Source organism: Falco naumanni, chromosome 12, assembly GCF_017639655.2.
Source record: "Falco naumanni isolate bFalNau1 chromosome 12, bFalNau1.pat, whole genome shotgun sequence".
NCBI classification, from domain to species: domain Eukaryota; kingdom Metazoa; phylum Chordata; class Aves; order Falconiformes; family Falconidae; genus Falco; species Falco naumanni.
Genome location: NC_054065.1, coordinates 32,631,092 through 32,658,576, shown reverse-complemented (window position 1 = coordinate 32,658,576; position 27,485 = coordinate 32,631,092). Strand labels below are relative to the sequence as shown.

The 27,485-nt window shown below is 44.2% G+C and overlaps 1 protein-coding gene across 1 annotated transcript in view; it reads left to right on the top strand.

Moving 5' to 3' along the window:
• DTD1 (D-aminoacyl-tRNA deacylase 1) overlaps positions 1 to 27,161 on the top strand; it is a 28,774-nt gene extending 1,613 nt beyond the window's left edge. The window contains exons 2-6 of the mRNA XM_040611978.1: positions 1,263 to 1,353; positions 3,504 to 3,739; positions 12,666 to 12,763; positions 24,613 to 24,789; positions 26,552 to 27,161. Of these exons, the coding sequence (XP_040467912.1) occupies positions 1,263 to 1,353; positions 3,504 to 3,739; positions 12,666 to 12,763; positions 24,613 to 24,768 (581 nt within the window). The 3' untranslated portion in view covers positions 24,769 to 24,789; positions 26,552 to 27,161. The remainder of the gene's footprint in view (positions 1 to 1,262; positions 1,354 to 3,503; positions 3,740 to 12,665; positions 12,764 to 24,612; positions 24,790 to 26,551) is intronic.
• The last annotated feature ends 324 nt before the right edge of the window (positions 27,162 to 27,485 follow it).

Here is a 27,485-nt window from a genome sequence, read left to right as displayed (position 1 = left end):
ACCTTCTGAGTTCGAGGTGCTGAAGGCCCCAAGGAGTTTGCCCGTGAGGCAGTAGGTGTGCCTGCTGCAGGGCCGGGCAGGGTGCTGGGTGGCCGGGCAGGGTGCTGGGTGGCCGGGCAGGGTGCTGGGTGGCAGGACAGCCTCTGCGTTAGTAGCTTCTGCTTCGCGGGGGCGGTCGGGCAGCGTGTGGAAGAGCATGCCTGTGAATGAATAAGGAGCACAACTCCTGTGCACAGCTGTGGGTGCAGTGGTGGTCAGACCCCGTCAGCATTGTGGCTGATGTTGCCCCCGTTCTGGATAGAATTTAAACTGTTGTTTCTGCCTGTCAAAGAGTTTGAGATGTCCCTCCGTGAGGGAGAGCGTACTGTGCTGAGCAGGAGGATAGATTTCTGGAGGGCTCATACCCAGATCGGATGGTAAGGAGGAGTTTTTGGGAGGAGTTTTCCCCCCAGTTTGCTTCTGCCCGTTGGGAATAGTCCAGATCTGGCCACTGGTGCACAGACACAAGCATTCAGCAACTCCCCTTGCATTTTACAGCTGCTTTGGGGCTTTTTTTTCTCAGTTGTAGGAGCCTGGATATAGTTTTAACAGCTAGGTTGCTGGTGCTTATCTCAGTTTTAAGACCTCATTTAAATCTTACTACAGCCATCTCAGGCCCAACCATATTAAGATAATTTAAATTAAGATAATTTTAAACATTTATTACAGAAACACATTGGATCTGCGATGGCTTGTGTTTTATTGTGAATTCATTAGAGGTTGTGTTCCCAACTAGTAGGGTAGAATTTGCAGGTTGTTACAAGTCTTGTTTCAAAAAAATCCATGAGCACTGTATTGAGTGGAGATCACATTTTCACAACTAATGCAAAGTACGTAGGGAGTGGTGGCGTGGAGAAATTGAGTGTGGTTATTGATATGAACCAGGTGGATCATTTTTGCAAGGATTGCAGAGAGTTCTGCCACCTCTTTTGTTAGCACTGCTGATCCAAGTGTAGTAAAAAATCTTCATACAGTGTCTTTAAATGCTGGAGTAAGCATCTTGATTTGGTCCCTCACAAATATGTCACAACATTGGGAAGGCTTTTGAAAGAGGGCTTCTGCATGATCTTTGCTCTCTAATAAACTTAAGGCAGAGAAGAAGGGTTTAGAATGTTGTTTTCTTCGGTGGTTTGTACGGTTGCCAGCTGAAATCAGTACTTACCTGTGTCATAAAGCGAGACAGTGCATTTAGCCTCACTTTTCTTTTCCCCCCCCTTTCCCAGTGGGTGGTGAACAAATAAGTTCAATAGGACGAGGCCTCTGTGTGCTGCTGGGCATTTCTTTGGAAGATACGCAAAGAGAGCTGGAGCACATGTAAGTCGCACATTTCCTTTTACCTTGTATTTGTGTGTTTCTGACACTGATACCTGTCCAGTAACTAAACAAATGTGGTGCTCCTGTTGGGAAACTCAGGCTTGCCTGTTAGTTCCTCTTCAGATTTTACCTTGAAACCTTGTTAAGGTAGAGTTTTCCTTTTATGAGAATCAACATGTTGGGTTTTTCTGATCTCCCTTTTAAAAATATCTGTTCTTTTTACTATATGAATTTACCCAGATGGAGTCCATCCTTCAAGGGTGGGATGTATCAGAAACCTCAAGCTCTTATTTGCATATGAGAAGTTTTGCTCTTTCAAAAGGCTGGATAGTCTCATCGGTTACTTTTCTGTAAAAGTGAGTCAATTTTGGCAGCCTGGAAGAGACTGGCGCTGGCCATCTGCTCCGTGGCCGCAAAACATTGTAATTCAGCTGGCAAAAACATGCAAGAGAGTTCTCCCAGGGGCGGCTTCTGTCTTCTTCAGATGGTACATTGTTCTATGGCTGTCCTCAGTTCTTAAGAAGGCAAAGAAAAAACAGGTAGTAGAGCTAACTGATGTCAAGAAGAGGAAAGGCTCAAGCATTGAAGAGAGAAGAATGTGAGCGAGTGTGAAAACAACCCTTAGCAAATGTGGAAGCGAAAGCAGAGAGGGGGGATGTGAACTAAAGGTCACTGAAGATCTGACATAAACATGTGAAAGGTGTAGAGAATTGCAGCAAAGCTGAAGGTGTTTCTGTTGTGACATGCTCTGCTGGCTTGCCTTACTTTCTGCTGCCTCGGTGTGTAACATTTGTTCTATTCTTGTTTCTGGTTCCTGCCTGGGTGAACGTGAAAGATGCGTCTGAATATTGCAAGTGGGTGATCTGTTGTGACGGTGCTCTCAACACCAGGTTGTTTGGATGACTGACAGGAAAGGCAGGAAGCCAGCACCTGAAAAAAAGGAATGAAAGAAATCAGCTTAACCAGGCTCTTCAAGTCCTATTAAAGGAAACTTTATAATCCTGTAAATGAAACAACAATCATCTTTATCATGAAAACGCAGCAGTGACAATGATTTAAGCTTGTGCACTGGGGCCTTCCAAGGCTTTTAATCATCCACTTCGTTCAGGAGTTAATTCCATTTGTTGTTAACACACACAAATTGGCAAGGATTGTTTTTGTGACTGTGCCTTAGTGACAGCAAAGCCCTGAAGCTAGACCATAAGGAGGTCTCAGCTTTATTTTATGCTAACTGCCTCACCTCTGGTGCAGGGTAAAATGTCTGGCTGACGACTGCAGTTGAAATGCTTTGCACTTGATAACGCTCCCTTGTTTATAGATGCTGCAGATGTGGAGAAGCTGAAAGAAACCAAAGATGGGAGTGGCATGCATGCAGTCTTGTTATCAATCCAAGTCCAACGATAGATTGCATTGCAAGCCTGCCAGCTGCTTTTCATATCCATTTGTGAAAGTCCCCTTGTTCTCTGAGTATTCAAGCGAGTCAGTTCTGTCCCCTGCCTCCAAAAATGTGCCCTAGTACAAATCCATACAAGTCCCAGTGGTCGGTTTGCTGCCACCTGCAGTTTCGCACTGTTCCCTGCTTTCCTCCTCATACCCTGATAAGAAAGTGCTGTCCTTGTCTGCCTTGTAGAGCCTGGTTTGGGAAGAGTGCTAGGAGGTGACAAAGCTGGAGGAGTTCATGTGAGTCATGTTTGGAAACAACCATAGTTTAGGATGATCTCGTCTCATATTGAGTGTGATTTCCCAGTGTGGTGGGAGGATTAAAATTCCAAAAGCTATTCACATGTTAAATGATGTTGTGACAGATAAAAGCAGATAGTAAAGAGTAAGCTCACTTACTTCCTATGCCATCTTTATATCACCCTGTAACTTGCAGTTATTCTGTCCTGATCTCATGCTCTATAAAATAATGTTAATTATTGTTCCGACAATGTTATGTATGTGTCTAAGGGCATTCTTGGTTATGGCTCTGCCTAATGTGATGAGATTCCCATGGTTTAGGAAGAAAGGGACAAAGGGATATCATCTTCGGTGGAGGCATAATGAATATGCATCTCTCTTCCCTTTTGTCTCATCCTGGGTGGTAGGCTTTAACTTGTACCTGTCATCCCGCAGGGGACAATTTAGGAATTATCTTTTTCTCCTCCTAGGGTTCGAAAGATCTTGAACTTGCGAGTATTTGAAGATGAAAGTGGGAAGCACTGGTCCAAAAGCGTGATGGATAAACAGTATGAAGTGTTGTGTGTGAGCCAATTTACTCTCCAGTGCATCCTGAAAGGAAACAAGCCTGACTACCACATGGCAATGCCCACAGAGCAGGCAGAGTGTTTTTATAACAACTTCCTAGAGCAGCTAAGAAAAGCCTACAAACCAGAGCTTATTAAAGGTAAGGGCAAAAGGCTGGTAAGGTCCTTGATGTGATCAGTTGACGCTGTTTGTATGTGCTTTTCCCTGATCGTTATTTTCTTTATTCTGCGATTTTCTGTCTGTGTTGCAAAGGGGCTGTGTTTATGTGGCAGTAGGTGAGGGGAGCAGCCTGTTAGGATGATCACTCCAGTTTTCCTCTAGGCAATCCTCTGGAATAGTATGACACGTAGTTGTTCTTGTGTTGTTACTGGCCGTACAACGTGAGCAATGACTGACAGTGTAACCCAGAGAGCCTGCAGCCATGAGAGTGGGCTCTGGGGTCAGGCTCCCGCAGAGGCTGGGCGTTTTGTGCTGTGTAGTTAGATTAACCCAGGAGGAGTATTTTTTCCAGGACATATGTGATTAGTCAGGCCTGAAGGCATCGCCAGTGCGGGATGGACAGTGTAGTTCCACCTGTCATTTTAGTTTCACATTCTGTTAAGTAGTAGTGATGACAATGGGAGGTGTAATGTGCTACCTGAGAACAGCATTTGATTTAGACTATCTTTTCTCAACTCTGCTACGGATGCAACAGTTTTCTCTTAGTTAGAAGATGCCTGGCTTCCCTGTGCGTTTGTGCTCTATCCACCCTTAATACCTTCTGTTTGCTTTCTGGCCATTTTCATATTCAGACTTTAATTTCTGATACACTTCCCCAGGAGACAAGTGTCTAGAAAATACTTTTTTTTTTAAATGGGGACTACTAGTAGACAACGGTCAGCTTTACTTTCCTTATGAGGAAAAAAAAGAGGAGAGAAAGACAGAAAGCTGATAGCTGGGGAAAGATTTAGAGGCCCATCTCCATCTTGACTGTAGATGAAGGTAATTATCCCAGGTGCTTTCCAAAGAGGCACAGTGAAATGCACACATAAAATACCCATCTTGCGTCAGCTTTCAGCTTTCTAGTAGCTTGGTATTTTCTTGCAATCAGCATTTGTTGATGATAAGGAATGCATTTCTGACACTCCTTCCCTGCATCCCTTTCAGTCCATAACATAGAAAACTTCTGTTCTAATGAATTCAGAGTATGTGCTTTTCGAATCTTTGTCTTCGTTGAGTTATCACTAAGTTAGGACCCATTCCAGTGCCTCCGAAACTGGTAAGAGAACTTCCCGGGAAGTCACCGGGAGAAAGATTTGCGCTGGTAAGATATGATTGAGTTGGACCCTTATGTCCTGGTAAACTAAAAGCAAGTATGGACTTTCTTCTTTCACTTAAATGAGGTGTGGAAAAAATGATGCATCTCTGTATACCTGCATCTTTATCCTTGGACTTTGGAAAATGCTCTGTTTCTGAAATACTTTCAATCAGTTTATATTTTGACAGCAGCTTCTTGAACTTCTCTTTTAAGTGAATAGCAGTTACACACTTGAAATGAGTAGTCACTGTTGTTAAGTGCCCATATTTTGGCATGTGTTTGCCAGTGCTTCTTGCAAAAAAGCCTTTCACTTCTCCATTTTTTTTTTCATGCTGAAAACTTAGAAGCCCACAAGTGACTGCCTGTGCTATTGTGTCAGGTAACACATGCATTTGAAACTACTGGCAGCACTGAAACCACCTGTTGACTTGTAATTTTGCTTTTTTTTAGTCTGTTAGACTCTTATGATTGAAGTTTATGTCGTGCCATTGCTTTGTCAGTGTTTTTTTGTAGAGGAATGAAGGCAGGGGGTTGATCAGCATTGATAATGTGCAGCTCTGGCCTTGCCTCGAAGGCAGTGGGTTGATTGACATGGACGATGTGCAGCTGTAGTGGTTAAACAGCTGAAAGGATTGTGGGAGAGGTGGCTGCACAGGGGAGGAGCAGTGTGGTTTGGCCTCTGGAGGAAGGAGAAACAGCATGGACAGTAGGATCTGACCGATGGTAAACCCTTGTTGCAGCCTGGTAGCTTGCTTGTGCTGCAACATTTTTTTGTTTGCATGCTTTTTTATCTTTATTTTTGTGTGAAGTTTATCTTTATTTGTGTATGAAGTTTCTGAAGCTTGGTGGTTTCATCGACAGTAGATTTAAGTCCTGTGGTTGCCTCAGCAGAGTTTACGGTTTCCATGAGCTGAGGTGTATTAGAGTGCAGAGCCTTTATAGACTGGCAGGCTGTATGTGAGCTGGAGCGTAAGTATAACTTTGTGAAATTGTAATATCTGGGCTGTGATTTAGCGTGGTATGCAAACATACAGGTTTCTGCCCAGAAAAAGTCCTGAGGAAATCGGAGCCTGACTTGCTGGGGGCTGTCCTGCTTGCTCACCTGTTACAAAGGGGGATGGGAGGGCCCTGGGATGGAGCTGCTGGATTATAAAAATAAGTTTTGTGTGTCAGCATGAGGCTCTGCCTTCTGTATTCAAAATCCTTAGTCATGTATTTCCCCTACAGGTATGCACACATACAGTTGTAGTTATTGGGAAGTCAGTTTGATACTCTGGTTTGCTGCAGGTGCCCTTTCCTTTGGTCTTACAAATTGCTTAATGCATTTGAGTAACTTAATGATTTCAAGTGGAATTGGTATAGCTGTCAAAGACAAATCAGTAAATGTCTTGCCATATTGGCTAAAAGCCTTGTGATTTCTAGTATATGTATTTTTTCAGTAGAGTAATTTGTCTGTTGGAACTACTGAGCTACTGCATGTGCCACTCACTGTTGTAGGTGCTGGGCAGGCAGCTCCTCCGGCTGGTATCTGGTCTGGCTGGAGCTTGCCCTAGGAGCTCAGGATGGTCAGTGTTCCCCAAAGAGAAGTGCAAACCATTCTTTCACACCCAGAGCAGAGGGACGTTTGACAAACAAAATTTTGGAGAAGGCTCAGAGCCGTGGCTTCTAGTTTAACACTAGTGTCTTAAGACTGCAAGTGGGCACCCAAGTCTAGGAAAGCCAAGGCAGCATCAGAAGTCCTTGCTTGTCTTGCTTCAGTGCTTTCTTGTCGTGAAATTAAGTCTTGAACACCCCTCTCCCATCGGAGGAGCAGAGCTGGAATGCAGGTCTGAGTACTCTGTTATGCAAGCTGGGACCCAAGAGCTAGGGCTACCAAGGGTTCTCCTTGTGCATCACGGCCTTTGCTCTCTGTCTTGAGTGTGGATTTAGTCTTCTGAGGCAGTAAGGATTAGCGTGGCAAAGAGTGTGAAGTACTTCACTCCCCTGATAGCAATATCTGAGTAAATAAGAGAGGACTGTTCCACAAGGAGGAATTTAATTCTCATTAAGGTTTGGTGCAAGTTGAAAGCAGGATTCTTCTCTCTTGATTAATTCCCTTTGTGAGTGTTGTCACTTTGCAATAATGTCGCTTATCTAGCACAAGAGTACCCGCATGGGGTTAATTAGGAATAACTTTTCAAGTAGACAAGCTTAGAAGTAACTTCTGAATAAAACCAGTGTGAAGTTTTTAGGTCATGAGGCTTGAGATATGTCCAAAACATATTCTGAAAGTAAATTATATGTCATTTTCAAGTCTTTACATCTCAGGTGTGGCTTCTCTTGCCTCACCTCAGATAAAGATCTTCTTTGCCTTTGAGGAAGGCATGCATGCCAGATTCTAAGGGAAAAGGAATTCAAAGAGATGAGTGGTCCAGCAGAATAAACTTGTCACTTTAATTATACTTGTAGGACTCTAGTTTATTGCAGAGAATGTTCCAGTGAGGTTACCTGATCAGTCTTAAAGTGTGGAAAGGTACTTATTACATTGAAAAGCATTGTGGTATAAAACACAGGGAAAGAAATAATATTTAAGGATAAGTTGCTGGTGTCTCCCATGGGCAGTACAGGGTCATGTGGTAAATTTACCCCAAGCCGCTGAGGTAACAAGCAGTGTCCAAGGAGGGTGGTTTCTTGCTCCTCCTTTTCTTCTGACTGAGAAATGAGTCAATGCGGACAGAATCTTGAGACAGAGAGATGGAAGAGGTGATGGCCCCAGTTCCTTTGCAGTGCTGTGCAGAAGCGGGATTTGTCTGTATCAGAGGTTCAGAAGTTGCATTCAAGGGTGGAACAATCGGCTCCTCCGCAGCCCGGCTGCCTGAGCGCCGCAGAGGTGACGCGTTCCACTGGCGTCCTCTTAGGTGAATGCAGAACGCAGTGGCTCCACAGACGTCAGTCTGCTTTAGGGGAGTCGGGCTTGTCTCTCAACTTACTACTTCAGGAAACCGTAACACAAATGAAAAATGCCACCTTTGAAAGGTTGTATTAATAGCTGTATACTGACACTGGTAGACACTGGGACAAGGGGAAGAAGGCAGGAGCATGTTTTTGAGGCATGCAGCCAACACTGGGGGAGATTCTGCTGAAGAAGCATCTCTTCCTAAGGAGGGGTTAGGCAGTGATTTAAGAAGAGATTGTGAAAGGAGGTTTTAGGTTTCCTTTCTTCTTTCAGGCAAGACCAGCCCTTGAAGCTGCAGAGAAAAAAGCTGTGTTATGAGACCACTGCTTGAAAAGAGCTGTGGGGACCAACGGGCCACTGGAATCCTTTGGTTTTGTTGTATAAGGTTGCTGCCAGCACAAAAATCCAGAAGCGTCCCGTGAGGAAAGCACATACTGTGCAGGGACCATGGTCCCTGAAACTCCAGGGCACGTCAGTTTGTGGTAAGGGAGGGTGGCAGATGCTTTTGACAACAGCATCACCTTTGCAGTATGTTTGAAAGCTTGAAGATGAGCGTGTGTGGCAGTCCACAAGATGCTGTGGATTAAGACCAATAAAGGGATTCTGGAATGTGTGAAGAAATTGTCCTTCAGCTGACTTTTAAAATCTTTAGAGAGGCTGATGAGGTTGCTGAGCCTGGAAGCCGCGCTGCCTTTCGTGCTGTGGTGGTTGCAAGGTGCTGAGACCTTCCCATCTTTGAGAGGAAGATCTGGAAGAGAGAGGCTATAGAGAAGGGCAGCACTAACAGATGTTTCTCTTTTAAATGCTGTTTCCATTAGCTCTGAATCTTAAACTTTCTAAACTGTGTTTCACCTTGACCTGGAGTGACCTGGGGTCAAAGACTGGAAGCGTAAGTGTGAGGAGAATGGGAGGGAGCTGTTACGGAAAGCTGTTCCTGGACAGTAGTTCTGATGCCAAAACAAGATAGAAAGTGCTGGTGACATGGGAGTGCTTTGAGTGTTCTGGTGGAGGGTGGGGGCTTTATTTGACCGCTTTATCAGCCTTTGAAAAAAGGAGCCTGTGAAGTTTACTTTTCCCCCCTAGTTCCATACATGTATGAGAAATGCAAAAGGCAGTCCTTTTCTGTGAGTTAAGTACAGCTAACCACAAGCAAGCATTCTTCAAGCTTTTATTTCTCAGCTGAGGGTCATTTATAGGCATCTCTGAAAATGTGTGTCTGCATGATTCACCAGTGAAACCGTAAGCTACAGGTTTAGGGAAGAACTACCTGGGTTTTCTCTGCAGGTTCTCATTTATCATGGGTGGCAAAGGGTTTGAAAACTGTGCGGGAATTTATAATCACTGTTTTTTTGATTGCTCTGACATCTCTTCTCAGTGGGACTCTTTACATGTTCCAGGCTTTTGCAAATTTATAAAATGAGAACAGCTCTTTTTTTATTTTTTTTACTTGTTTTGTAATTTTGTCTCCTAAATTTTCTTTTATTTTCTGTAATTATTTAGTAACTCTCTTTTTTTTTTTTTTTCTTTTGCACCGTTAGCTAGCATTCAGAACACACCGATCCTTTCCTGAAATATGGACAGCTTCATGGTATCTCTGCTTACCTGATTTACTCAATCGAGTCAGCTGCACCTTGTTAAAACAGTAACTTCTGATGTGCCAGTAACTTCTGATGTGCCATACTTTGATGTCACCCCAGCCTCAGTTGTCCTCTCCCTCCAGAGGGTACTGACCCTACAGTGGAGCTGTCAAATGGAATGACATTTTTACTCCTGTTGTAGCAGTTCTTCTTAGGTTATGTGATGCAAAACCAGTTGGCACACACACAAAGGAGCACAGGGGCAGGCAGGGGAACCCAAATTCTGGACTCAGAGGGTTGCAAACCCTGTCCAGGCCCCTCCCAGGGGTCTCCTGGGGGATCCTCAGTCCTGTGGTCCAGGCGTGATGCCCACCCTGGGGTGTCAGCAGGAATGGCTCTCTGGGCACCTTTCAGGCTGAGGGGGGTCACTGTCTAGAGGTACAGGACACGTGCAGGAGGAGAGCATTTTAGGGTGGCTTAAGACTTACAAGACGTTTAAGTGAGGAAGCAAAGGCAGGGAAGGGGGTAGATCTAGGTAATTCCAGGAGGAACAAGAGTGGGAAAATTAAGGGATATGGGTATAAAAAGGCCCAGCCCCGTAGAAGCAGTGGCTGGTCAGTACACTTGTGGCCGTGCCCTTCACCTGATCAGCACAGTCTGCCTCGTTTTCTTACTAAAGTCCATTTCAGGCTGTTTTGAGGGACCCACTGTTTTGTGTGCATGCGTGTGAGTGGGGGGCTGAGCGCAGCGCTGGAGCGGGGCCGTGGGTCGGAGGTGTGCGTCTGCCAGTGAGGGTGGGTGAGCAAACACAAGCAGGATGGGCTGGCGAGGGGCTGCGTGGCCACAGCTGAGCCTGGGTGGGCGTCTTTGACGGGGAGACCACAGGAGGAATTGGCTCCTGGAGGGACGAGGAGTCCTGGCCAGTTGCTGGAGAGATTTGGGGGTCTCTATGGATGAGACCTGTGTGCGTACATGTGTGTGTCTTAAGGGTAAGATGAAGGGGGAGGCAGCAAACTGCCAGAGAGCTGGGTGGGGGTGGTATGTGCACATGTGCAAGGGGATCTGTGCCAGCAGCTGGAGCAGGGCTGGGGGCCTCAGGGACTTGTATCCCCACGTGCCAGCACCTAGGGAGGCCAAGATCCGTGGGCAGACTGAGTTTCTAAGCCCAGCTGCCGGAGGGGTCTGCATTGTATGTACGTACATATTTCCCACTAAAGGACCTTCAACCTGATCAGCCAGCGAGGGGCTCAAGGTGAGGCTGTCGGTGCTGTTTGTGCTCATGTGAGTGCTTGTGTGTCTGTGTTGATACCTGTGCAGCTGGCTGTGTGTGTGTGTGACATACGTGTGTGCCTGTGTCTGCCTGCCGGGAGTACATGCTGAACCTCGGACTGTTTGCACCTGGGGGTGTGCAGCGGTGGCAGCCATGTCTTTGTCATGTTTCTAGGTTCAACACCCATAACATTTCCCAGCCCACATGAAACACTGAAGGTAGATTTGATCAAAGGAGCCTGTGTAGAGGCAGTGAGCTGGGACACTGGCACGCTTTCTCTTCTGCCACCTCACGTGTGGGGCAGAAAATGTCTGAGGAGTGCAGCTGGTGAAACTGTGCAGCTTTTTATTCAGTAAATCCCATTCCTTTTCATAGAATTACTTCCCTGAATTGTGTTCTTGCCCCCCCCATTGGCATTTGTGTTGCTGTAACTCTTCGGTGATGGGTCCAGGAAGCTTTTCCTTGGTTGCTGGACCACTGGCAGCAGAGCGTTGTGCAGTGCTGTAGCTTTTGGCTTTGCCAGAGCTTGTATCTCTAGCTCCTGGGGTGGCTTGTGGCATACAGCCTTTGAGAACGCAGTTGGGCACTAAATCTGTTGTGATATGGCCCAGACGTGTTGGACAGGCCTGAATATGCTTTTTCTTACTTTTTCTTTTGAGCAATATCAGGCTTCTGTCTGACTTACAGGATGAGATGGGGAAAGACTGAAAACTCTTGGAGAGCTCTTTGTCCCAGTAACACCTTTGTGAAAAATCAGGACAGTGTGGTGTGACCTCTGGTCACTCAGGGACATCATACGTTGCCATGGAAAGCTGCTGTGTAGCTATACAGAGTCTCATGTAAATATTCCCAGTGGGTGGTTGCTCCACTGAAGCTTGAGCCTACTTCTTTCAGCATGTTCTTGCTGGTTGGAAGTGGTTCTGGTTGCGTTGCCTTCCCAACGAGACTCTTCCAGTCTCTGGATAACTGCTGGCTGCTTGCTGCAGTACACCTTTTTCTGTTCCGTGCATTTGTATTGATGTAGTAGTTCTGGTCTTGTTGCTGTCCCTACAGGAAGGTCTAGAAAGGCTGCTCAGGTGTGCAGGACAAGGAGAAGAGAGAAAGTGGTAGTGAGCAGTCACGTAGGCGCAGCCAGCGGTGGGGTGAGTTTGAAGGGTAGAAAGCTGGACTAGAAAAAATGGAGCAAGGAAGTCTGCAGAAAGTAAAGTGAGATGTGAGGAGAAGACAGCATGCAAAGGGGTGGCTGCTGTAGACTAGACAGGGTAAAAGTGTCATGGGTCTGTTGTGATGGAAGCTTCTCAAATGCTTACCAAAAATGTGGTCTGTGCCTCAGCTGGTGTGCTAATAAATGCCACTGATGACAAATGACATAGACATTTCTGATTTCAGGAGTGTATTCCTGTGAAGTAGGCAGGATTGAGGGAGTAGACAGTCTTTTTTTTCTGCCCTTTTTGCCAGACTGTCAAAGAATGGTCTAGGTTGCAAACAGGAATGTAGAAATTGCCGTGGCAGATTGGGACTGGGCTGTACACCAGTGTCCCCAGCTCTAGAGTATCCAATGTCAAGTGATTCTGAGCAGGCTTCGGGTCTTTTTATCTTTTGCTATATATAAGATTTCTTCAAAATGACAACTGGTTAGCTGGACTGGATCCCTAGCCTTAGCTGTTACATCCTTTAAAGTTTCGTCTCCTGCCTGTGAGAACTATCCCGCTTACCCAGAACTGTGAGCACCTTGGTTATCTGTAGCCTTGGTTTGTTTTGTGGATGTTTCTGTACTTGGCCAAGTGTTTATCATCTCTGAATGTCAGACCATGTAGCTGCGTGCACATATATTGTGTTTTTCTTAGTAGCTTTCTGCAGTTTGTTCGTTGGCTGTCGTTTTATCTGTTTGTTTTTTTTTTCTCTTTAGTAGCACATTTGGTAAAGATTTTGGTATGTGTTAGCTTTCCAAGAGCCCTCAGCACTTCTTGTCTCTTCCCTTTTCAGATGGCAAGTTTGGTGCCTACATGCAGGTACACATCCAGAATGACGGTCCTGTAACAATAGAATTGGAGTCCCCAGCTGCCACTGTTGACCCTAAACAGGTAAGTGACCGAGAAGGGCTGTCCGGAAAGGGTTGATGTATAGGCTGTGCTTTCTCTGTGGATTTGTAGCATTCCCGTTAGGAAGCAGAATAGCTTTCCTTAGGTATGACGACCTTGCGCTTCCTGTGCGGCCTTGGGAATGTTAAATAACTGCGGTGTTTTCTTCAGTTCCCTGACCTGTTGATAGCTGCTTGCTGTCCTGGTAAAGGTCATGTGTGTGTAATGCAGACCAGCTTTTTACAGTTTATTCTTGCTCATCATTGAAGCTGCTGTTTAGTTATGATTCATTAACTATGTTTTTAATGTGTCTGGACACCCCCTTTTTTCTAGTGAAGTTTCTTGACATTTAGGAGGTTTTATGTGTAGGTGGCTGGATGGAACTGGAGAGCTGCCTTTGTCAGAAATGAAAATACAAATTTAAGTCCTGAATTTAAGTCTGGAGTGGAGAGGAGAGCTAGTTCTGCTGAGGCACAGCATGAACTATGCTGAAAACCAAATGCAGCGATGAGGTTTTCTCGTCCTCTGAACACAAGTGACCAACTTTTCCAGGCTGAAGGAGAAGGGAGAGGGATTGTTACTACCAGCTGTGCTTCAGCAAGGCCACGCTACCCTATTTATATAACCACTTAACCTTGTTAAAATGATTGCAGTTTGTAAGAAGGGCATGAGGGAAGAACCAAGAGACTGCAAACCTGTTAATGTAACCTCGGTACCTGGAAAAAGTACAGAGGAGATTATACTGGGTGCTGTTGAAAAGCATTTAAAGGACAATGCAGTCATCAGGCACAGTCAGGGTGGGTTCACAAAGGGAAAGTCCTTTCTAATTTGATGCCCTTCTACAATAAGGTCATGTGCCTAGTGGATGAAAGGAAGGTGGTGGATTTAGTTTTTGTGGATTTTAGTAAGGCTTTTGATACTGTCCCTCACAGCATCCTCCTTGACAAGTCCTCCAGCTGTGAGATGAGCAGGTGCACGGTGCACTGGGTGAAGAACTGGCTGAATGGCAGCGCTCAAAGGGTTGTGGTGAATGGGGCTACATCTGGCTGGAGGCTGGTCACAGCAGTGTTCCTCAGGGCTTAATTCTGGGGCCAGTTCTGTTCAGTATTTTTACCAGTGATCTGGATGCAGGAGTTAAATGTACTGTTATTAAGTTTGCTGGTGATATCAAACTGGGAGGTGCTGTTGACTCCTTGAAGGACAAGTGGCCTTGCAGGGGGATGTAGATAGATTGGAGTGCTGGACGATCATCAGTGGCATGAAATTTAACTAGACCAAATGCCAGATTCTGCACCTGGGACAGAGCAGTGCTGGACACAAGTATAGACTGGGAGAGGAGTAGCTGGAGAGCAGCCCTGCGGAAAGGGATCTGCGGGTGCTGGTTGACAGCAGGATTGATACGAGCCAGCAGTGTGCCCTGGCAGCTGAGAAGGCAAACTGCATCCTGGGGTGCATCACACACGGTGTAACCAGCTGGTCGGAAGAGGTGACTTCCCACGTTAGTTAGTGTGGTGCAGCCTCACCTCAAGTACTGAGTGCAATTCTTGCCCGCAACTTAAGGAGGATGTTAAGGTACTTGAATGTGTCCAGAGAACAAAGCCGGTGAAAGGGCTGGAAGGAATGTCCTCTGAGGAGCGGTTAGGAAGTCTGGCTTTGTTGCAGAGGAGGCGGCTGAGGAGCACCCTCGTTACCCTCTACAGCTTCCTGAGGAGGGGAGGTGGAGAGGGAGGTGCTGAGCTCTTCTGCTGGGATCCAGCGAGAGGGCACATGGCGATGGTTCAAAGCTGCGTCAGGAGAGATGCAGACATGGCATAAGGAAACATTTCTGTACTGAGCAGGGGGGTCAGGCTTCCAGGAGGGGTGGTCAGCGCCCCAAGCCTGTCAGTATTTAAGAGGCATTTGAACAATGCCCTTGATAACGCGCTGTAACTCTTGGTGAGCCCTGAAGTGCTCAGGCAGTTGGTCTGGATGGTTGTTGTAGGTCCCTTCCAACTGGAACTGAACTATTCTATTCTTTTCAGTATTCCTAGCTGCAGTTTGTCCCATGTGCAGTGGTGCTACCAAATTACGTGACCAGTTGACCAGCAAGATAGAGTGACTTTGCTGATAGGGTCTGTCCTTGAGTTGCCATCTGACCATCACTCTTCTGGATTAAATATCAGTCATTTGGGTTTTTCAGCCACCCGTGTATACCTGCTCTTTTAATGCCTGATTGTCAGTTCTGTGATAACTGTGGTGCAACTGGTGGCTGTAATTGGTGGGAGTTATGCATCTCCTGGGAGTTCTGTGTATCTCAAAATAACCATACTAAAGGTGTACTGGAGCCTACTGGGAAAGGAGCTTGGGAAAGCCTAAAGAAGCAGCTCTTGTTGCCTTAAATAGTTAAAGTATCTTGGTTTGGAGTTGTTCTCGTTTTACCTCCAAATTCTGTTCTGTATCCTTTTTGTGATGTTTTAGCCCCTGAAAGAACTACACCTGGTCCTGGTCTGTCTTTCTGTACCCTCACAGCTTTAGCACAAAGGTTTCTCAGCCCAAACCATGCATAATTAGCAGCAGCAGCTCTGTCTTTCAAGTGAGAGCTGTTTGCAGATGTGAGCACTCGCATCCCGGCTTGGAGGAATTGAGCTGCTGCCTGATCAGCCTGCAGAATAGTCTGCTGGGTGGCAGAGGAGCGAGGGCTCTGATGTCCCCTTCGAGCTGTTCGCCCGCCCTCAGGAGGGTTATGGCCCGCTGTTTTCAGGTGCCGTGTTTATGGTATAGACTTGTTAAGCCCGAGGTTTAGTTGTGGTACTTGTGGCCATATTGACCCTCTGCTTTTGCCACTCCAGCTCTTTGTGGGACAGGAGAGGAGATGTTCCCTCCGTGCCACCAAGCAGTGTTTGCTGCGCAGATTCTCCGTGCTCTCACATGGCGGTCTCGGGCGCGGGTGGCCAGGTCCTTTGTGTAGCAGCATTTGTTGTAGCCCGCAGTTGAGGGCGTTACTGGCAAGGTGGGGGGCAGCTCTGTGGCTTGTTGCCTGTGACAGTGTCTTGGGCAAAACTGGCGACCAGTCTTTTTTGTCCAAGCAGCCAGTGGGAGCAAGGGGTGGGTGATTCACTGAAGGATGGCATGGGCTGGTTTCTGACTGGAATTGAGAGCACTGAGAGCGCTTTTACCTGTGCTGTCCTGTGTGTAGGTGTAAAATAACCCGAGAGGAATCACCGGGGCATGCAGGATTCTGCAAGGTTCCGTCTCTTTCCTGGGGAATGTTGGCTTGTTTAAGGATTTTGTCCTCACAGTTCGAGGCTGCCTACTTTTCCCATCTGACTGTACCTTCCTAGGGGCCACAACACAGGCTGAAGACTGGGAAGGATGCTGGTTTTTAAACTTTCTCTGGCACGAGATCTTTGTTTAATGTGAATGTCTCATTCTGCTTTAGTCTGGCCTGCTAATTGCCTTCCTTTCCTCCTTAAACCCCATCTCATCAGCAAAGATGAGGCTTCTCATGCAGGATGTGCTTAGAGCACTGTCATTTATCCTAAGGTAAGGTTACACCAAGTATCTTCTCACTGGGTTGGTGCCTGGATCCTATGAAAAGGGCAGGGTCCTTGCATGGGCTGAGTGGGCACCAGACAGTCTGTGTATAAGAATAAGAGTAATGTTAGGTTTACTTGCCTCCCTGCTGCGATGTGTTGTCCACACACATTTCCTGAGCCACCCAGAGTTCCAGCTCATTGCAAGTCCTGTTGTGGCGGATTCTTGTTTGTCACAGAAATGGATGGGCTCTTAGAGTGACACAGACACTGATAAAGCAATCCAGCCGTTGCGCTTTGGATGCACAAATAATTTAATCTATGCCATGTTTCAAAGAACCCCATTTACTTGAAAACTAGCAGCTTTTTTAACTGTTACTGGATAGCTTTTCTAGCTCATATTGAGACCTTAACACACACAGTCAGAGGCACTGGCTGTTTCTGACGCTCTTAAGCATCCTTTCCTGATACTGTTTGACATGTGTGCCGTCATCTCTGACCCATCATACAAGACATGTGGTGGGGAAGAACCAATTTAAATTTGTCATTCTCTTTCCTCTTCCCTGCCTGTTGCATTTTTTTTTCTTGCTGTCATACAGTCTGTCGATTTGCTCGTAGCCTGGAAACTAAGGTTGTGTGTTTTTTGTTTTGCTTTCTGCTTCAGCAAGAAGAGATATGTAAAACATCCTGCAGTGTTTAGTATGGTGTTATCAGAAAGAGATTAGACAAATAATTGCTGATGAATAGTTGTTCTGTATCGTTGGATGTGACAGTGAAGTACCTCTTTTTTTTTTTTTTTTTAAAGTGGTTGTCTGTGGTTGTAATTGGTAATCTGATCTTTATAATTCCTTAGCAATGTAGTGAGTAAAAGTACATTAATCCAGATGTATTTTTATATCCCTTGTGCTGGAAAGGTATAAATGAATCAATTACAGAATTAATTAAAAAATTTTAAAACTGTCTTCCTCATACAACAGATATTGTGTGTGTGTATATATATAAAAACCATGTATGGGTGTATATATATATATTAAGAGAATATTGCAGCTGTTTGTGAAACCCTATTAAACAGGGGAAGCTCCTACAGTTCAATTTGTTGTGAACTGTTCGGTTCCATTGTGGTCTGATTAAGTAATAAGCAAGTGATTTGAAAGTATGAAGTAAATCAGAAGATTCTTTCGCCGGCAATATTTAGTGATTGTTGGGCCTTTTCTGAAGATGAGATGTTTTTTTGAATTTTAGGCATGTAAGTGGAATAATAGAAACATTAAAAATAGTTGGCATTTTGGCATTTAATTGAGCTCTTGAAGCACCTTTTTGGTAAATCTGATGTACAAGAAATTTTGCTTGAAAGGCAAAGTAAAGCCACAGATCTAGAAACCTGGTAAGAAATGTGGAAAAAAAAAAAGGCATAAAATGGGAGAAGATCAATATACGCATGCAGTGATTCTGATCTGAGTTCAATAATATTATAGTATTGATATTAACTATGCTTCCTAAATAGTCTTTGAGAGTGGGGGTTGATCAGGGGATTTCTCTTCGCTCTTGGCTATGATGCAAAAAACAAAAGGATTTTTCCTAATGTTCTAGTACAAAACACAAGCATTGTAGTTTCCAGCCTTTAACTGGTGAGGTGATTTTGGGTATTTCCTTTGAACTTACATGCATCTCTTTGGAAGTACAGAGGCCATTGATAAGAGTGTAGCAAATTTCTGTGCTGTTTTGATGAAGTTTGTTGTAATCATCGCGGGGATTAGGTTAGCTATGCCCAGAATGCTTTGTATGTCTGCCTGGGGAAGACTAGGGAGAGGTACTTTGTATTTTTTTTATAGGAATTTGTAGCTGGAAGAAGCAGCCAGATGGAAATGGAGCAGGAAGAGGTTTTAGAGTGTGCCTGAGGAGGTGACATGGTGACAACTCAAAAAGAGTCCACTGAACTTTGAAAACATTATGAATAATTGCGGAATTCAGATTGGAAACACTCTGTGCATTTTTATGTCTTCTGCTAGGGCAGGGGCATGGCCGTTTCACTGTTTAATTCACATGTTCTAATCAGGTGCTGAACTGATCTCTGCGGACAGTTTGTTCCATTACTGTTCAGAAGGAAATAAACTACATTGTATTTTAAACCGTATTTTGGAACTGGATATTGTAGTGGAAGGAGTAAGAGGAGTGAAAGCGTTGAAGTAGCTCTTTGTTACTGACCCTGCCTGTAGCAGTACAGCAAAGCAGCATGTGCGCGCTTGGTTGAGACGAGGAATAAATAGTAATGTGGTGCCCCTTGGAAATGTCAGTTTTAAAAGACAGAGACATCTCAAGACTAACATTTAAGTAACATACATTTTTAAGTGGCAGGAGGGTCTTCATAGAAAATCCATTAAATGAATTCCACCTAAATATTCTATTATTTATGCCTTAAAGTATTTCTCATAACAGTGTAGCCAAAAGTGATTTCTCTGCTGAGTGCAGAGAACCCCGCAATATAGTATTTTAACTTTTCTATCATTTTTCAGTTAGAATATTATAATATAATGTAGCTGAAGGCATTTTCAGTTCCCCAAGTACAGTGTTGCTTCAGCTTGCATTTTCATTTTAGGGAGGGATGGGTACTATCTTGGAATTAGGTGATCAGTAGCACAGTCTTGACATGGCTGGTGATAAATATTTTATTTTAATCTATGGTAAATGACAGTACGGTGAAGGGCTTCCATCTGCAGAATGTTTTTTTCCCCATTGTCTTTGAATTTTTTTTTTGTCACCTGGTTTTTCTTCCTTCCCATGCAAATGTATGCACTGCTGTGAGAAATAAACTACGCTCCGACACCATCACCTGACATTTTTTCTAGGTGCTGTGTTGCCAGCTTTGATGTTTCTCTCCTTCCAGTTGCACTGGTTTTGTGCTTTGAAGAAACAAATCCATAACCTGTGAGTTCCTTTTCTTATACTGAAAGTTTTGGGGAGGAAAATAAACCAAAGGGGGCTCAGCTGGTTATCTGCATCACTGGTGATGAAGAGTCCTTGGGGAAGATGAGGAGGGAAGCCATGCAGCTGATACTGCTCAGCTAGGGAATTCTTCCAAGACCCTGGGTGGCCAGTTAGGCAAGGCTAACTGGTGGAAGGCTGGTAGCACTTCTCTTGCCTCGGGCTTTGGGCCCATGTAGTGTAACTTCATTGTGTGCTGCTGACATATCTTCTAGGATAGAATAAAGTATGTAGTTCCCTGCATGAGTTGCCTGTTGGCCAAAAAGGATTGTGCCCTCTTCTCAAAGAGAAAAAAGCTCCTGATAACACTGCGATCGTAACTCTAAGGTATGGATATATGGAAAGGAAAAGGAAAAAGTCAGATGATCTGCCATCTCCTTAACGGGTTGTGAAGACTATGCTTCTGTCACGACCTTGCCATTGATTTATTTTTGCAGTAAACCTCTGATAATCATTTTAGCTCAGTGCTGTCATTAGCTTAGCTGCTGTATTTGTGACACCCTATGGCAATTCGAAGGATTGGTCCCTTCCTGAAATGTAACCTGGCCTTAAAGGTGCTGTGATTTTTTTTCTTTTTTTCTCTTAGATTTGAAGTCGTAGTAGCTTGCCAAACCCACTAGTGAAATTTAAAAGATACATCTGCAGACCTTGTCATTATTTGAGGTTCCAGAAACATGAACACTGCTGCTGATTTTGCAGCAGACTGCAAACAAAATAATTCTTTTGCTGGTGTCGTTTGCTTCTTGCTGGTGTTACTCATGGCTATTCTAAAAGGAAAAGCTGTCTCTAGGGGAGCAAACAACCTCTGTGTACACATTGATCACAGGGAAGGAGGAAACACTGGCTATGTTTCTGTTATTCAAGAAGGAAGAACTTCAAGGAAGGCTGACGCTAAGGCATTTCTGGATGTGGGAAATTAACTCCAGCAAAACAAATGACCTGCAGAATTATAAACGTTTTCAAGTGAAGGGCTTGGTGTGCCACTTGGTTTGCATATTTTTTGCTACAGCAAATTGATTGCAAAAGTGTTGTGGTGTAGTATCACAGCTGATGTAACAGCAGACATTTCTGCTTTGGTGAAGGCTTTTCACAGTGCAGCCTAGCTTGCCACTGTAATTATTCAGATTTTAGAATTTCACATCTGTGGTGCACTATGAAATTGCACCAGGCTAGAATTTGTCAGAGAAGTTGTCAAACCAAATGTAAATGTTGACCTTTTTCAAAACTCTTACTGTGTTGGTCAGTCTGTTGGGGATAAAGCAGTGTCCATGTTGTTGGAGATTATTAATTTATTGGTAGTGTCTCAGCAATGTAAAATATCTGCATTACAGCAGGAGAAAAGAATAGTTACCTTCTGTGGAGTGAGGGCTCTTGCCTGTTTGTGCGTGGTCACAAGGGAGATGGCCTTAAACACTTGAGATGTTTCAAGACTTTTCTGGCTTGTTTCATGCTTCAGGAATTCAGCAGTCGGGTCAGACCTGGTATTGATCCTCAAAGCACTGGTTTTGACGGCTGGCAAGGGACCGTAAAGGATGACTTCTGAATAGCTGATCAGTCTGTGGGCTTTGGTCTTAGCCAAAGTTGTAACACAAAGTGATTCCAGGGTGCTGTGGTTTGAGATAAAAGGATTGGCATGTACAGGTTTGTTATTTTCCCTGTGAGTTTTCAGCCTCAGTTACTCCTGTTGTGTCTATAGTTAATGGTGTCTTAATGATTTGGTGGGCACTGATTCGAGTCCCGTGCACAGATTTTTGCCTAGCCGCAGCATGTCGTAGCTTAACACGTAGGATGCCTGGTCTTGTGTTAATTAATGTGATTACAGCTGCGCAAGCACCGAAATAACAGCTCCATGCTGCTTACCAGCCCAGCGTTACATCTTGGGCGTACACTGCGCGTCTGCTGTGAGACACTGCTGCTTCTGCTGTAAGGTGCCCGCACTGTGAATCCTTAGGAGCCATCCAGGGTGTCTCAGAAAAGCAGGAATTTTGGTTTATGGATATGAAGCTGAGTCACGCATCTTCCACATGGGTGCACCATCTCCACAGCTAGCCGGCAAACACCGTAAGGCAGCAGTCACAAACAGCTCATGGCATTTGTGCAGGTGAGACAGTGACTATGGAACACACTCTGTGCTTGTACGGAAAGCATTAGAGGTATGTTTCATTGAACCAGACTTGGGTGTCTGAAGTTTTAATCACTGTAATACCATAAAGTTAACGGTTGTTACTTTTTCAACTCACTGGCAGGTCTTTTGTGGTGGAGCGTATACCTGTAACGTGTCCATTTGTATTACTCAACACCTTAGAAGCACAGAAATGGAAAAATTCAGAGATGTGTAATTCTTTTGTTGCCTGAGTGATAACCATGAGACTGTATATTCTGAGTACAAAGGAATATATTTTAATCTTTGTATCTGACCTTTGGTTTATAGGCTGATCATGGTGTATGAACAGATTGGAGAGCGTGTATGTCTGTGTTTATGTCCACAGGTACACACACAGACTTATCTGTTTCAGTATTGTTTGAGTTTTAGGTGGATGAAACAGTTCATAAATGAACATTAGCTTTTATTTGTTATAATTTAAAAAAAGTAAATCCTGTTCATATGAGAGATGGATTAACACAGTTTATGAAATTACCTACTCACCTCATCTAAATGAACTTGTGTCATTTTTGAGCTGGGTGAATGCTGCTGTCAGATCATGCCAACCAGGGAGTTGGTCTAAATATTCCAAGGTTATTCCTGCTCCTGTTTTTTCTCCATCTGTTAGAGGTGTCAGCCTCTGAGGAAGAGACGTAGTTGAGTAGTCATGAGTAGAGCTTTGTGTCTGCTACAGAGCTAGGTGTGATGATGGATTTGCATTTACCTCTGTATATCTGCTGTTTTGTTTGCCCTCTGTACTGTGTTGTTCTCAAACTAATTAGTTGCAGAATTAGGTTACTTATGAGGTCCTTTGTAGATAAGTATGTAATAACTTTGGAGACCATCAGTTGCATGCTGTTTATTCTAGGATATGAATGCTACTCCTATTTCATAGAGAATATGGCCCCTTGTACATCAGACTATATGTACATTTATAGATATATTTATAAAACTGTGTATATAAATATATATACTTCAGAAGTCTTAGTGAGAATGCTGTTTGCCCCCAAGACCCATGTTGGAGAAGGGCCAGTGTAGGCATGTTTGAAATGGTGATGTGACGTGCTATTATATATTGAGCCATTTCTGCCTCTATATGTAAATTATGTATGAACAAATATACATTATGCATGTGGATTCTGTACTGCATAACACAAGGTTCACAGCAGGACTACACTACTGTTTTTCACATTTTGAAAACCCATAATTAGCTTTATTTGGTTAGCTTACAGCCTTCTCAAAGGCTAAGGTAACTCCATTTAAACCGTTGGTGTTATGTGTCTTGGGCTTTTTCTTCTTTCAAGTAGTAAGAAACACTAGTGAGAGAAGAGAGGGTACCGTGTCGCTCAGTAATCACATTATTTACAGAAACAATGAAGTTTCATGGTATTAAAAGTTACAGAACTATGGGGTAACGGAGACTTTTTTTTTTTTGGCATCGTTATTGTCGAAAAGGGTCGCTGCTAGGAGCTGTGGTGCTGCGGCAAAGCGAGGGGTATGGGCTGGACATGTGATTTTGGCTTGGTGTTGCGGGTGCTTGGCTGGGGGTTACTTTGCAGTTACTGACTGCTGGGTTGAGGGCTGGTGAGGAACGATGAGTATGTGCTACCTGCTCACATGGTTATTGAGGTGTGTACAAATCTGTATCTTGAAACTTTGAACTGCAGGTCTCTGCAGCCCGCAGCTAATGCGGTGTGCCTTCCCTCTTTGGTACAGTTTTGGACTGTGAAGATCATTGAAGCCCCAGTTCTGCTTTCGGTGGCTGGATGATCCCAATACCATTTGCAAAAATAAAACCCAACTAGATATAGACCATGGGAGTACCATTAACGAAGGCTGAGTACCTTTAATACTGAGGGCTTACAAACTTTTGTTTCCCTTCCTGCAGATGCACTCACTTTCTTGATCACCTTTAACATTCTGTGTGTACAGACTCGTTGGCAGAAGAGGAGTGTGCATGATAGCAGATACATGAGTTAAAATACTGCCTGTATCATTCCCAACGTGTTTGTTGCATCTGTGTGTGTGGCTTGAGGACTGGATCACATTAGACATGTCATACTCTGTCATTTCACACAGTAAAAATATTTTTTTTTTTTTTTTTAAATAGCCAGCTAGGAATGTTCTGTGTTGGGCTAGAAGTCCGTGTGTGCAGGTGTTCAAAGAGGGTGGGTGTATGTGGGATAAGGTACAAGGGGATGCTGTGCATCCTCCCAAGGCTCTGCAGTCTGCACTCCTAGCTTTTCTTGATGTAGAGCTCAGGTTTACATCTTTGTATACATCTTCCATGAGCCTATCTAATTCATAATCAACACACGTAATCTAGCTTATTTTATCTATGAAGATTTCACCTCAGAAGAGATCTTCTGGCCATGAAATTACGATTTATGACTAGTATGCTTTATCTCCTGGAAATTGTGGAAGCAGTAGAGAAAATCAGTAGATTATCCAAATGGATAAACCGCACAGAGTGTAGTGATTTAAGTAGCTATCAATATGTAATGTCCCCAAAACTAACTGCAACCTGCTTCTCTGAAAAATGGGAAAGAGATGTAGAAGTGACAGCTGTGTGCAACTCCATCTGACTCCTGGTAGCATTGAAAGCATTTCTGCTGAGAGGTGGCAAGGCAGTGTTAGCTGAGGGGTTTTTCCAAGCTGACTTGAAATGATTATTCTGTCTCCTCGGTGGTGCTAAGGCTTATATATATATATTTATATATATATATATTTCTCTGGATAAAGAATGAAACAAATTTATTGTTGTGTGCTGTATGGCTGAACTGGGGATACACCTGTTGTCAGCACCTTCGAAACTACAAAACTGTCACTTAAGACCCAAACCAGGAGTTTGGTGGAATCCAGCTCCCCCTTTTGGTCCTTGTGTTTTATTCTTTTCCACATTTGCAGGTCACACAGGGTGGAGAAGGAACCCTGGAAAGCTGAGGGTAGTCCTTTGAACAAGTGCGCTTTTATACTTGGGGTGATTGTATTTGCATATGATGATAATTCACTGTCTTCTCCAAATTTCTGAAAATCTAAGCCTTGGGCTTTCTTTTTTCTTTTCTGTTTTCTTGATATGTGTATTGACGTTGTGAATCTGAGTTGCAATTTTTGTACAAATGCTCACATTTGTTTTTTAAGAAATAGTGTTCTGAAATAACTTCATTCCATGAAGTGTTCTCTCGCTCTTGAAGTATTTCTTACTTTGTGAATAGCTGACAAAACTGGAAAAACAGCAACAAAGAAAAGAGAAGACCAGAACCAAGGTGCCCTCTGAGTCAAGTAGAGAAAGAAATGCCCCCCGTAACAAGGATGACCCCAGCGCAAGCAGTGGAGCCGAAGGAGATGTGTCTTCGGAAAGAGAGCCGTAGCTCATCCAAAGCAGGCTTCAGGTTTGACTTCTCCACTCCTCTGTACAGCTGTGTGTCCCCCTGCTTGGCAGCCTCTAACCCCGGGTGCTTTGCTGGAGCAGCACGTGCAGAGGGTTGCATTAGAAGTGCCGAAAGGTGAAATTCCGATAATGTTGGTGGTGGGTGACATCCACTCCCGTCTGCAGGCGGCACATCAGAACGCAGAAGTGGGTGAAAACCTCATCCCAGCGGTGTGCTTGGCTGGCGGGGTGCGTCTGTCAGCCTGGCCCAGCCACCGATGTTTGCAGGCTAACTCAGGAAATCTAAAAATTTGGTCTGGTAGCACAGCAGTGACTTAACTCGGAGTCCTGCTTTGCGTTCTTCAGAGCGGAGCTACGTGGTTGCCTTTCCCGCTCTGTTGTAACCTAGCAGGCAGGTCACTCCGGAGCAGCCCCCACCGTTTGTGACACCCAATAACACACAGTCCCCAGCGGTGGAAGTGGAAAACATTTCGGAACTTGGGGACTTCCTGTCGTGGTTCCTGCCCCCTCCCTCCTCAGTTGGTTCTGTCCCAGGATGGCTTGATAACAGGCCATCTTAGGTACCTTCACCATCTGATGAGGGCGTTAGGCCAGGCACTGAGAGCCAGACTTGCTGCTTGAATTCCGTATGAGAACTGGGATTTTCTCTCCCTTCAGGCATTTGACTTGCAGGATATGCCTGGACGCGAGTGAATGGAATTAGACTGAACGTAGACCCTAATCCTTTCTCATATCTACGTATGTAGATACGTATTTATCATACTCTTCCCATCGGTTTTAAGTCTTCAGAACAGAGCTTTCATTGCCCACCCTGCCCCAAAAAGCTACATTGCTGATTTTGAACTTTCGAACATGTCAGGCTCTCAGGAAAGTATTATTTCCCTCATCTGCACACCGAAGCCCTGAGCTGGCTATGTAGTTCAATTATTAACAGCTTTGCAAAGTTAAGGTCTACCCTTTATTTTCCCATCCCTAAAATTCAGTCTGGCTTGTGATTTATACAATTCAATAGCATGCATTGCTCAGAAAATTAGGTGGTGTTTTTTTTTTTTTAATAAGTTCATGGATTTCCGTGGTGGTCAGACACTGGGGGATGATTTCTGTTTTATAGAAGTTTGTATTATATAAATGAATTTGTATAAGGCATCAAATAGATTTCTGGAAATGTGCTGGGTTTTTTTTTAATTGATCTGGAAAAGGTATCAAAGAAACTTTCAAGTTCAGAGGCTTTTTTCCCCTGGCCTCATGAAAAGCAGCTTCAAGACTGTGGTTCCACTCATTAACTGAGTTGCGGTCAAAAGTGGATTGTCATATCATACAGCAGCTGGAATCGCATGAGTTCTGCTCTCTTTGGCATTATGTTTGGTGCATCATCCTGATCTTAATTCTGGAGATGAGCAGGTGCATTGGGAAGAACATGCTCTTAGAAAGTAAAGTGAGGATGTACTGTGTCTCAGCAACTGTTGGCTTTGCTGCTATGCTATGGGGATACAAGGTTCCCCCCGCTGTTTCTGGGCTGTGTGTTGAAATAAGAGCATTTAGGGGGCAGGAGTTTGCAGGCCTTCTAGAGTGCTTTGGTCAATGTGACCTTTCTAATAGCATTTGAAATTCTAGGGAACATTTCTAAAATGTGATATACTGATAACTTAGCATTGATTTTCATGCTGTGAAAATAAGTAAAGATACTTTTCTCTATGGGATTTGAAGGAATTCTGTATTTCTACTCTACCTGTAGTAATTTCCTATTTGTTACCCTTCCACAGTTTCTCATGCAAAAGCTACACTGGATTCTTGAAGAGAGACCCAACATTCACCTCCGCACCACTCTTCAACAGCTTTGGAAAAGAATGGAAAATGGGAAAATGGAACTAAGACATTAGAAACCTTATATCATTCGGTATTGAAACAACCAAAGCAATGTTATCAGATTCAGTTGTTAATGTGTAGTACCAGTAGTAAAAAGGACTTGTAACATTTTTGTGTATGTGTTTTCACATGACTGCTGAATAAAGGGTGACTGTAGGCAGGTTGTAGCAGAACATCCACTCTCAGTACATGGACTCCATTTCAAAAATAAATCAGGGTTTTTCCTTAAACTTACACTTGAATTCTGAAAATTGTCCAGGCAGGCTTGTATATTGATTCTCACTCTGTGGTGTCATGTGCTACCTGTTTCCATGGCAGCGTGTAGATCTGTGTATATTTTGGTATATTGTTCAGCTGCTACGTAACACCGAGTTAGGCAGTCCATCTTTCTGCATGGGTTAAGTTATTAAAAGGAAAGATCAGCCGCTAGTCATTTATCGTGTGGAACACATCTGTCTTGTAAACTTTTTTAAAAACAGAAAAGACTTTATTAAACAAATGATGCTAGCTGAGTGCCTGTTGGTGTTTGTGTATTGCATTCCCTGAGGTACAGCCACGTGTGTAACAATGTGGGTGACACGGAGCAAAAGCTACATGCCAAGAAACGCCTACTAATGTTAACTCACCCACCTCTCGTTTGGAAGTCAGGTTGCTGGCCTGGAATCTTTGCTCTTTTCAACACATTTAAGTCCTGTCGTTACTTTATGGTGGCCATCAAAATGCCACAGCAGCTGCCCCACACAGTGTGTCTCGTGCCTGCTGACGTTCTGTCAGATTTGTCAGAGGCAGAACAGCCTTTGGAAGGTGCTGGCAAACAATAAGAGCTGAGAA